General features: G+C 38.8%; 1 protein-coding gene across 5 annotated transcripts in view; it reads left to right on the top strand.

The window, feature by feature from the left end:
* LOC133490610 (transcription factor 4-like) overlaps nt 1–13,009 on the top strand; it is a 193,176-nt gene that overhangs the window by 100,130 nt on the left and 80,037 nt on the right. For all 5 annotated transcript variants that reach the window (XM_061800885.1, XM_061800882.1, XM_061800886.1 and 2 more), the window contains exon 8: nt 11,711–11,837. In XM_061800885.1, the coding sequence (XP_061656869.1) occupies nt 11,711–11,837 (127 nt within the window). The remainder of the gene's footprint in view (nt 1–11,710; nt 11,838–13,009) is intronic.

The raw sequence follows: 13,009 nt of genomic DNA, 5'->3' as shown, positions 1-13,009 counted from the left end.
GCTTTCCGATATCTTTATGTATTCGTGTATTCTCACACAGTACATACACATCAATAGCCTTTAATCTTGTCCAAACGATGATTAGAGTGTCATTTCTGATGCAAGTGTGTTCCCATAAAAGTAATTTGTCAGTATTGTAAACGTTTGTATTTTTCCATTATTTGCTAATTCTGAGTGTCAGGCCCACCCAGTTCCTTGTGATGTGATGTGTGTGCTTTTTTGTTTAGATGTACAGTAGAGGCATCCATTCAGGATTCGTCAGGTTTGTGTTGTACCGCAGGATTTTTCCTGTAACATATCACAGGATATAAGCCAGTACGTATAATGGATGGATGGACATAAATATTAGAGCCAGGTGAGAATTTCAGTTTCTGCACTTCGTTGACCGAATTTTTGAACTACCAATGCAAAACAAAACTTGCTTTTATGCAAATAAAAGCAAAATGTGTGAGGAATGGTGCTCAATTTAGAGAGGGGGCTCTTATATGGGACAGTATTATGAAATGGTCACAATTTAGCAATTGGAAAATGGTTTAGCCTTACGTTGATCTTAAAATTATCTTGAGTAAAGAAGAGAATGCCCTTTGAACTACCCGAGTCCAAATATGATAGTGGAATTTGTACAGTGGAAGGTCCATTTCTGTACTTTGCAGGTCCAGGTATATGAGAGTGTGAAATGAAAATGCATCGACATTAATTTATTCCCTGATTTAATTACCACTTAAACCAGATAACTGTTTGCAAGGTACAACTACAGAGAAGTGTTGGATGAGTGATTATGATTCCAACACTACCCTAAAACTGGACATTAAAAAAGAAAAAAAATATATAGGGTTTTTTTTCAATGCTTGAATGTAAATTGATTCCCTCAGGACCAAACTCTGAAAATTATAGTTTTCACCCAAGCCCCCTTCACTATGTGTGCACTGATTATTTGTCATTGGGGTATTGTCAAAGAAATTGCCTCTGAATGCAAAAGACTTTTGAGCAGCAAGAAGAATGAGTGTGTACAACATACTATATTTTCAGCATAAGGGTAACAAGCGGTTGTTCAAAAAATGTTTTGTCTTTTTTTGTAATTTCTGTCACAATGAGGTGAAAGATACTTGTCACTGCAGGGTGTCAATCAACCTGCCAGTTGTAGTCATTATCCATTTGTGTTTAGTTCACTGGTACTTTCTATCTGAAAAAAGGTCCAAAAAAACTCGAAGAAATTGAAGCATTTTCTTTTCAAGTCAAGCAGAGTAAAGAAGATGACATGATCACGTCAGTGTTTTGTTTAACAAGTGTAGTCCAGGTTCACGTAAGTAAACCCCAGAGCCACCCCCTGGTCTTTATATCAGTGAAGCTCTGTGATGTATACAACATCAAACAGCACACACGCATGCACACAGCGATAGAACGGCTGGGAACAGACACAGAACATAACTGAGCTGTCATGGCCACACTCCAGAGCACACACACACACACACACATTTAAAAGATGAAAAGACACACTGCACTGCACTTCCGTTATGCAAGTGTGTGTTTCTGTATTGATCCTCGCACACACACGCAGACACTAACAACTTCACAAGACTCAAATGGTCTTGATCTGCGACCGACGATTTCTTATCTGGCACTGATACAGCAATAGCATCCAAGCTCCAACAAACCTTGAACTTCCAGAAAATTAGTTTGAGATCCGGACTTTGCAAAGATGTTCTACAGAGCCAAGTCACTTTAAACTCCATGACCCTTCACTGCTCTGCTCTATGTATTCGAAGGCTCGGACTAACACCTTCATTTGAATCAGAATCAGAACCCACAAAATCAGATGTGATGATTTGTCACAGAGCTAATGATTCAACATGATATAGAATTGAGTGAGTAGTTTGTATTCACTCAAAAAGTACAAATCCTATCTTGGTGCTACTTCCCCACATGACTGACGCACACACACACACACACACACACACACACGCACACACACACACGCACACGCACACACAGGGGAAAATTAGCTGTTTATTTAACATTACTTCAGCAGCACACATTATCCATATTCAGGCAGCAGTCGTTTTCGGTACGCTAATTTTTGGTGTCATTTCATTGACGGCCAGGGTAGCCTATTTATTTTTGATACCTATGGCCGGGAAGCCCTGGAAGATACTGTGGGAAGTCATGTGACATTCCTATGTCGTTTGATTGGTGAACTAGACTTAAACGTCACTAGTGCTTCAATTGATTTGGAGCAAACAGCAGCCAAGGCGGAAGTCCAAGTCATAGACTCGTTCATAAAATAGTTGATAAATAAGCAATAATTAAAACTGTGATATCGCATAGGATTATGGTTTCGGTATTCCATGATAAAAAAGTTGCAGGGACTCATTGATTCGAGGCTGGGGCTCATTGTTTCCAAATGTGCATCCAGGGATACAAGCGTAAAAAATTTTATGGACCGGTATAAATATGTTGCCTTTGACTTAAATGTGTAAATAAAATGAACACATGAATATGAATATACAGTGAAGAAAATACGTATTTGAAAACGCTGCTATATTGCACTATTAGATTATCTCTCTCACAGTGGACATGCACCTAAGATGAAAATTGCAGACCTCTCCATGATTACTTGCAAAATAGCAGGGTGTTCTAATACTTATTTTCTTCACTGTACCTTACACTGTCAACCAAAGCAAAGCATTGCCTTTATGAAGACAGAATTTTAGTTCCTTTCATTTATCCATCCCACGATTCTTTCTCCGTTCTTTCTTTTTATTGGTTTTTGGGGTTTTTTTTCTTTCCTATTTTTTTGCCTCAATACCCTGATTGTATCCTTCACTACCCATTGCCCCTCCTTCCTCTTTTAGTTCTAATTGCATTCAGAAAGCTGCCAGATATAGTGTGGTGTAATGTGCTGTCTGATTCCTCTCTAAGTGTTCTTAAATGATTGCTATGGGTTTGTCAAGCCAAGCATTGAGTGCTTATTAAGGAAAATGCTTTCAACTGGTGTGTGTGGGGTGTTTGTGTGTGCGTTTGTGTGCGTGTTTGTGTGTCTGTGCGCGCATGTGTGTGCATGTGTGTGTCTGTGTGTGTGTGTGTGTGTGTGTGTTGGGTAGGAAATGGCACAAACTGTCACTGTTGTGTTATACCATGAGTTTTTGTTTTTGTCTAAGTTAGCTAGGATTGATTCCAAGAGCTTTATGTTTGTTTATTTTTTTGTATGTTTTTTGTTTGTTTTACCTGTCTTCCTTGTCTTGATCACAGGAAGTGCTTGGTGAATTGTTCTAACTTCATAGTTATACAGCAATAAAAAGAAAAACATTATTCAAATTAGGGACAGGAGTATGAGTTGATTAATTGATCCTTAACAATAATTGTGCCCTAAAGCTTTTGAAGAAAAGGTAGTGGATTATTTAGCTGTAACAAGTACAACCCCTGTGATTGCAGTCTGAAGAACAGCACAATATTTGCAATAAATTGAACTTGCAGACATCCACCGCAGCACAATTCCTCTGGCCCCGATGATAGTGCTCACTGCACACTGCTAACAAGTAACATAGATAGATAGATAGATAGATAGATAGATAGATAGATAGATAGATAGATAGATAGATAGATAGATAGATAGATAGATAGATAGATAGATAGATAGATATAGATAGATAGATAGATAGATAGATAGATAGATTAGATAGATAGATAGATAGATAGATAGATAGATAGATAGATAGATAGATAGATAGCGGTATACTAATTCTTGTCGACGAATATGAACATGTCACCATGTGAAAGCAGTCAAAGAAAAGTCTTTTCCTTGCTGACAAAACCCCACTCCATTCATTTTAATTCAGTCTGTGTTGTGTTGAAGGTATATAATGGACTGCAATATTCTTCTACTGTATCTTCCAGTGTGATAACTAGGGCAGCCTGCTTAGGTGGGAAACTAGTAGGGTCTGAGTCAATTGGGCCCTCTGTTGGTTGCTGCCAGGCAGTGATTCTTGTTTTACTGCAATTTCATCCCGAAATATCCTCGGTGAACTGATCATGTCAAATTGAACACATTTTAATAAAAAAATAAATAAATGAACCATCCATCCGCTTCCGATACCAATGGACCTTTCCGACTGCCGATCTTCAGCTCTGCCCCCCTTAGCGACAGTTGCCATGCCCCACAATCTTCCAAAATGGCGACTGAACATACTAACTTTTAACTGGATCCTCTATCGCATATTCCAGATGATATTGGGGTATGTTTTTTGCCAAACACGTTGGACTTGTCCAAGAGAGTTCTACAGAGGTCTCAACTATTTCACACAAGGTTATGTACACGGAATTAAGGTTTGGATGGAGCAGGACGCAATGTCAGAGTTACAGCGAAATGTTGGCGATCGATGCAAAAAAGTTTGACGCCTAACAATCTTCATATTGAAATCCAACAGGATAAAATAGTGGAATCGTACTGCAGATGTAAAGCAGGATGAGTACTTTTTATTTGGAAAGATCATAGTAATATCATTGTAGTCTTTATAAGTGAGTTAGGTTCAATTTTCTACAAGTGCATTTAAACAATGATATAGTTAGTCAGTACCGTAGTCACCAGATGAAAAAGTTTGACTTGGCTCGTAATCGAACCCTGTGCTCTGTCTTAAAAGTCTGATGTGTTACAAATAGGCAAATAGATATTTCTCTTGCATGACATTGCGTATTTACGTATTACGAACCCGACTCATCGGCATAAAAAATTACACACTTCATTCAGCAGGTCAGTGATACGCTCACAAAGTGAATGTTTCCTGCAATGATGCACTGATAATTCTATGAAACTCAGAGAAGATAGTCCTCCCTCACTTACCTTCGAACATACAGCTTTGTGTTTGTTGTTGTCAACACACAAATTGTACGCGCGCTCTTCCGTGAGCCTTAATCCATCGTAGACCCTTCCTCACCTGTGTTTTAGGCTTTGGGAAACGAATCAACCGGGCAACCTAGCCGGATATCTTTCTTCAGAATTGCCCGTTCCCCAAGCGCATCTGAAGACCATTTTGTTCGTAGCATTAACTTTTCCAACCACACGCGACCAATAACCAGCATTACTTGTGGAACATGACAACAAAAGGTGAGGGTCAAGCCAGGGGTTAAGACAATGCGGCTATCTGATTGGCTATTATTGTACGAGTGATTGACAGGTCGGAAAGGTCTATTTTACTCATCAGAGTCTCGGGACAGCTGGAGCCTGCTCAGCTGACTTTGGACGTGATGCAAGGTACAAACCTAATCACAGGGTGCGTACACGCGAACAACCGTTCACATTTACATCCACGCTTATGGAAAATTTACTGTCTTCCATTAATCTATGATGTATATTTTTGGGATGTGGGATGAAGCCAGAGTATCCAAAGAACTTGGGAACTCTACATGGCGAGGCCTGAGCCGAGAATCAAACCCGAGACCTCTCACTTGTGAAGCAGATATGCTTACAACGTTACTCCTTTACCATTGATTCAATATTAATCAAGCTTTTCTTCTAAAAATGTAATTAATTGTAGTTGTGGCAATCAATTAGGTAAGATTTGGTGATGACACTAATTTTCTCTTGAAGTCCGTTGAATTGTTAGTTTTCGCTGGTTAAGATTTTTATGGTATGCATTCGGGCCTGAATAACTCAGGAATGTGTACATGTGTTTTAGTGTGTACGTGTGAGTGCGTGTATTTGCGTGTATCAGCTGGAGGAAAACAGACATACAGGTGTGTCAGTGGCTCGCCAGCACTTCCTGGTAATTAATGGCACACGCTCTCTCTCTCTCTCTATTTCTCTCTCTCTCTCTCTCTCTCTCTCTCTCTCTCTCTCTCTCTCTCTGTCTGTCTAGTTTTCGTGTTGCACAGTTATTGATTACACCTGAATGGCTTTTATAGTCACATGAAAAGTAAGAATGATGGAGAAAGACAAATTAAAGACAAATATAATACTGTACTGTATACAGAATACACTATACATGTATCTGTAATATTGTTAAGCCAAAATGAAAATGTGTTTGTAATTATTTTATTGATGTGGTCAATTGAATTACACTGAAATAAGTAAATTAATAAACATATTAAAGAAATGGGGCACTCAAGTCACATGACGATGAGAGGCAGACAATTTTCGGAGTTGCCTTGTTTTGCGAGAAATGATGGAAGACTTGACTTGAACTCCAGAACTTTACAAATAATTCTCTTTATAGGTGAATACCTGGCAATTCACTGCATGTTAAGATGTGCAATACAGCGGCCACCAAGACACTACGACAGTACTTTTCTATATCGTGACAGTAATGGTAGTATGTATATACATGGTGACTGTAAGAATTTACGCAAACAATACAAAAAAACGTGTATTTTTGCAGTTAAGTAGCCTTCTTCTTCTTCTTTTCTTGTCGGCTCCTCCCATTTGGGGTCGCCACACCGTGTCATCTCAGATGAACGCTGATATTTGTTTGGCATAGTTTTACACCGGATGCCCATCCTGACGCAACCCCTCTGCATTTTAGCAGTCTCACATCCAAGTACTAACCAGGGCCAAACCTATTTAGCTTCCAAGATCTGATGAGCTCAGGAGTTTCTTAGGGTAGCATGGCCGTAAGCATAATATAAGCAGCCTCTATGTAATTTTTTTTGTTATTCCCAGTTGCTGTTAATTTAATTCATGTAAATGTACTTTTTATGTTATGATCACTAAAAAAAACACTATCACTCCAATATACAGTGAAATATTACTGACCAAGATTATATAATTTGATTTACAACCTGCTTGATTTTGAACAGTAACTTCGGATTTACTTGAAATTTTAAGATTAAGAGTTAAAACTTATTTGCACATTGCACATATGTGACTCAATCCTACGTGTTGTGTTTAATATTGTGGCCAAACCATCATCATTATTATTCATTAGACTCCGGTACTCCCGCAACCCACTTGAGGCTAATCGGTTCAGAAAAAATTTCACCACACATTGCTTTACAACATCAAAGTTATAATATTTACCTCTATTAACTGAACTGCCATTAAAAACACACGGATCAACATTGGATCATCCGTTCCCCATTCACTTTGTTATGACGGTTTCTTGGTTTTGTTCCTTGAACACAGTGAGCTGGTGTGCAATAAAATATGCAATATACAGGTTTGAATTTGAAATAAACCCCATTTTAGTTTTCCAATCCCATAGGGGTTCCGTTGCGTGTGGGGGAACTTGCAGTGTTGAGTATTTCCAACAAGGTTAAGAACCAGTGATGTAGAAGCATATTTGAAATATTTGTCAATTGTCAAATTGTAAGACCTTTACATAGTAGTTAAAACATGTTCATAGAAATTCAATAGTTCAACTTTTGACTTCTACAGCTTCTTTCTTGTCGGAAGTTTTTATTCCTCCACCCAAACCAAACTTGAACAGGCATTTTCACTGCTTCAGCAAGACGACAAGCCTAAAGGTCATCGTCGTAGAACTCTGCAAGTTGCATTCAGCCATATGTCTTGATGAGTGTCATGACAGAGACACTCATCTGTGCCCCTCTCAGTGCGTCCGCTTGCATCTCCATCGCAAGCGCTCTGGTAATCGATCTTAGTTCATTTCTACTTTGTGAGCAGCAGGCCAGAGAAAGCTCTGCAAGAAACAGACCCCACTCTTGTTTTTGTCTATTGTATATGCATGAAATTGTTACACACATGCACATCCCAATTCTCAGCTAAACACTGGATGTCAAACAGGAGGGTTGCTCAAGAATTTTCCAATGACAACATTTATAAGCGCAAATTAATGAATTGGGTTACTTCTGCAAAGTCCTAGTTTACATGCAGTGGGTTAAATTGGAGTTTTGGCTGAACTCGTAAGCCACCATTGCTCTCGGTTGTGATGATTCCACCTTTAACAGTATTGATTCAAATCATGTAGAATGGCTTTTATTACTCCCCAACACACTTTATTTGTATAATACTGGAAATGTACTTTTAAATTAGTAAAATGAGTATTTGGATTTGGATTTAACCTGACCTGGAGAGGGCGTGACACCTTTTTCCAACTGAGGACCATGGTCTCAGATTTGGAGGTGATTATTCTCATCCCAGCCATTTCATACTCAGCTACAAACTGCTCTTGTGAGAGTTGAATGAAATCCCGACTTGATGAAGCCAATAGAACCCCATCATCTGCAAAAAGCGGGAATGCAATACAAAGCCCACCAAACCAGAACTCCTTTACATCTCAGCTGCCCCAAAAAATTCAGTCCATAAATGCTAAGAACAGAATCGGTGAGAAAGGGGACCCGTGGTGGAGTCCGAGCTTCACTGGAAACGAGTGTGTCCTACTGCTAGCAATGCGGACCAAACTCTGACACCGCTCGTACCGAACAGCCCATATCAGGGGGTTCAGTACCCCATACTGCCGAAGCACCCCACCAGGACATTTGAATGCCTTCTCCAAGTCCACAAAACACATGCACCCTCGAGTACTCTGTCAAGGGTGAAGAAGCCAGTCCACTGTTCCACGGCCAGGACGAAAACCACACTGTGCATGATGACGCATTGCATATCATTCAACCCAGTCAGGATTTGATGACATAAAAATACTGTGGTGTGGGTGGCTTCACTGCCGATACACTATTTTTGTTCAAGTTTTGTTCAAGTTAATGATGTTGCTTCTTTATTTGTGCATTATGAAAGGAGGTACGCAGTCATAATCACCCACCATGTGAAGCATGCAATGCATTTTGGATTCATAAATAATTCAGTCTGGAACACTATGCGACCACAATAGGTCTGTACAGCATTGCAGTATATATTCTGCATTAATGAATAACTGAGTACGCTGTTCATTCATAAGTGATATTACTGCCATTAGGCAGCTGTTGAATGGAATCAATAATATCATTTGTAATCTAAATTGCTTACTTTAATGGTAAATAATCAGTAAAATATTGGAACGTTACTTTTTCAATGTAACTGTGGCAACTCTGACTAAATGCTGCTTTCCATATTTCAACTGAGGAAGGTGTGTTATCCAATCAGAGTAATGATTATTTATGTATCGCATATAACGACAAATGTGTAAAAGACCAACTAGAATATTGTGAAAAAAAGACATTTTGGGCATTACCAACCCAAATGATTTTGCAAACCCGATAAAAGGACATCAAAGGTTATGAAGAAAAAATGATGGCATGTGAACTTTAAGAAATCTAGTTTCGCAGTTTTACAGATCAAGAGTTTTAAATGATAGTGGAAAATGCATGTACAATATTTATTTTTGCATTTTTAACACATAGTTGCAGAGTTCATTATTCATGCATGGTTACAACAGGATGACCATGTGTTAATGTTGCATTATCAAATAATACGGATGTTGTTGAACTTATGAATTGATTTCAGAGGGTCAGGAAAACTGAAGATGGATTCATTGTTCTGTTATGAATAATGTAATGGACTTGCTTTGCAGTGGTTTATAACTACATGAAAGTACAGAGAAGTGTTAATAATGCTTAGGCCACCTCGTATACTGTAACTACAGTATATGGGAGGATAAGAAAAGAGTGCAGTGGCCCACCCATTTCCACAGCAACCAATAAATAAATATTTTGTTAAATTCAAGGCTTTGTGACAATGAACTGAGCATTATATATATATATATATATATGAGCCGATTACATTGTACTATACGTCATATTATTGGTAGTGTGGAAACGTTGCTGTGGCTGCAAAGGACCACAAAGAAAAAAATAATTTTATGTAAAAAGAATGTCAAGGTTGCTGTGCTACTGTGTCGTAACCTGAAATGACTTTGGTGTCACTATTTCCACACTTCACTCCACATTGACATTAACGAAGTATTGTATTGCAAGTAGGGACACAGAGACATGCAGGTAAAGAGAGACAGTCAGATAGACAGATGGATATTTTGTCTCCCCTCCAACTGGTCCAGTTGCCAGGGCGACTGTCTGGCCTGGCTCGGTGCAGAAGTATAAGAGGAGAAAAGCAAGAAAAGAAAGAAAAGCACCACAATCAATGAGACTCTTTTTGTTTTAGTGGGAACTCCTTTTACCCCCAGATGACACAGAAGAGTCTCACGGCACAAGATGACTGAGATTGTGTGTGCGTGTGTGTGTGTGTGTGTGTCAGTGCCTTTGTGTCTGACTCCTTCTTGTGTGTGAGGCTGACTTTATTTAAGACAAGGGCCCTTTTGTTTTAAGCAGGAGAATGGCACGGAGGCCGAGACTGGCCCTGTAATTGGCCAACTTAGACCCTGTTTAGCATGAGAAAAGCCTTTCTTGGCTCACCAGCGCCAGCTAACTCTTGTTTTCAGCCACAGAGAGGACGGATGTGCCGATCAGAATTCAGATGAGCCTGAAAAACATCCACTACTACCGCACAAATACAGTCCTCCACCCTCTGATTTATACACACGGCACGCTAATTACTTGACGACAAAGCTGGGGGGGTTACAATTTAACGGAGTAGTGGAAGAGTCTATTTACAGAAGAAGCAAGGGGGGTTACTTTTCTCTTACCTCTTTCATCCTCACTAACTTTTTCTATGCCTTCTCCAAAAAAAAAAAAAAACGTTCATCCACCCATCCATCCTTCCCTCTTTGTTCATTGTGGCATCACTCCTCCACTGATCGGCCCAGCCGGCACTTGTTGCTGCGGAATGATTGAACTTAATTAGCGCGACAATGTGAGAGCTGTTTGCAAAGTTTGAGTCACGAAACGGGGTCACACTTGGAGAAGGCAAGACGCAGCACTGAGGACGCGTTAGAATCCGAGTCTCTTCATTCAGCAGCATGATGTTGCGTTCACGGAGGTACTGGAAATAGCTTCGTGGCATTAGTTTGTTTCTATCGTTTTGTGCTTTTGGTTTTCTAGATATCCATACTCTACTATTCTATATATCATCATTTTTTCTACTAATTTTTTTTTCATTTATCTTATTATTAGTTGTAGTTGTGGCTCTGGTTGTTATGGTTGTCTTGGTATTGTAGATTTTTTTTTAATCGAGTTATTTTCAATTTGTATTTATTTACATGACTTTATTTTATTACCTGAGAGGGAAATCCTGGCAAGGGAACGATGTCAGCATTGGTCATAGAGGTCTTGGGCTTTGATGCGTTGCTCAAGGGAACCTCAACAGTACGATGGATGCAGACTGCAGTTCATCTGCAGAAACACTCCATCTGGAATTGTTTTGGTTGAATTGGCAATCCCAAAAAAGAAAAAAAAAGTTCAGAATTTTATCAAATACCTTCGTACAAAATTAGTTGTAGGGGTCTGAGATTACCTATCTAGATAAATAGAGTTTATGTACTTACTTAATTAAGGTTTTAAATGTCGTCACTGTGCCGGATTTGTTTTTTTTTTATCTCTGGGGGAGCATTCACTTTTGTTGCTTTCCTGAAAACTATGAACTCAGAGTTCCAGTTAAGTTTTCTGAATTGGTGGTCAGAAATTTCCAATTTCTCAGTTTTCTGGAATGTAACACGAGCTACTGCCACCTCTGAATATCTATGATAGTAAAACTTGCATGACAACATTTACTGTATGTTCAAATCTCGAGCCTATTAATTCAAAACTGTTAAACCCAAGTGACAATGATAACGACAATTCTTGTGTCAAATGTACACTTTTTCTTTCTTTTTTTTTAAAAAATCTTTTGGATTAGCATACCCTCTGTTTGTGTCCCGCTATGCATCTGGAGCAGTCAGTATTGGGGGGCGAGATGGCTTTGGGGAGTCCCGGTGCCACGTCGCCCACCAAGCCACCCAGCCAGTACTACCAGCACTACAGCAGCAACCCCCGCAGGAGACCACTGCATATGGACTCCATGGGTAAGATGGAGCTTTTTTTTTTTACATATATATAAACGAGCATTGAACACACAAAAGTTCAAAATGCATCCAAGAGTACATGAAACAACTACAACATAAATGGTGTCACATAATTTGTCACTACTGTTGCCTTCAGGTGGCCATACTTTGTGCTCTGATTAATTTTATTTAATTGAATTGTAACCAGGAATTTTTCTACTTTTAAAATTGGTCTATATTTGGTAATTTTTCCCAAGGATTAATTATATTTGGTGTGTTCATGAATTTTTTTTTTATAATCGACGAATGCATTGCCAGAGCATTTTGATTAAGAAATCGGATATGAAGCAAAAAATAAATAAATAAAATGTATTCTAATTGACCTCAGCAATTGATGTATGACCTCAATCACTTGGAAGCCATGACCTATTTTTAATTTAAAGATTTAAGAAGAAAAATTGAAACATTTATCTTTAGTAATCCATCAACACTCCAATACTTGGAGAAATACCAACTTTATGATTTGATGAGGTTTTGGTGAACATTTTTATTTATTTATTTATTAACTTTTTATCAGATAATTTTCCTTGATTCTATTACAGTTTTCCAGAATAATGATTCATACAGTAGAAAGAACCAAAGCTATTTTCAATGCTTCCTCCCCCTCCCCCCCAAAAAAAACAAAACAGTGTAAAGGACCTGTTAAATGCACCTTGTCAAACATTCTTGCCTCGTTCACGTGCCCAGTAAAAGTTGAAAAAAAATGGGATTTTGTGTGTAGGTGTGTTCGAAAAAAGGAAAACATTCGTGACAATAACGCTCAAGTGTGGCCTTGGTAATGTTTGCCTTGATGGGACACAGAAAACACACACACAGGCACACACACACACACACACACACAAATTATCCTAGCCCAATTTCCCCCATAAAAAATTATTTCATTTTTCCATCAAAATCTCCCCTTCCCAGTTAATGGACTGCTCCTTCGCTCCCTTTGAAAGAATAGAAAGCACAGTCCTAATACAAAATAATATAAACATAACCTCTTTTCTTTTATCAAAGCAAGAAGGGAAAGAAAACAAGCTTCTCTTTTTGTAGTCGGTCTATTTTATTTTCTGCATCTTATTTTGCTTCCTTTTTTTTTGTGGCAGCCATTCATAAGTACATTGACAGTGGCCTTGCGCTTTCCTCAT

The sequence above is a fragment of the Syngnathoides biaculeatus genome, chromosome 17 (assembly GCF_019802595.1).
Source record: "Syngnathoides biaculeatus isolate LvHL_M chromosome 17, ASM1980259v1, whole genome shotgun sequence".
Classification (NCBI taxonomy): domain Eukaryota; kingdom Metazoa; phylum Chordata; class Actinopteri; order Syngnathiformes; family Syngnathidae; genus Syngnathoides; species Syngnathoides biaculeatus.
The sequence above is the reverse complement of the archived record's forward strand: the minus strand, read 5'-3'. Positions and strand labels throughout refer to the sequence as shown.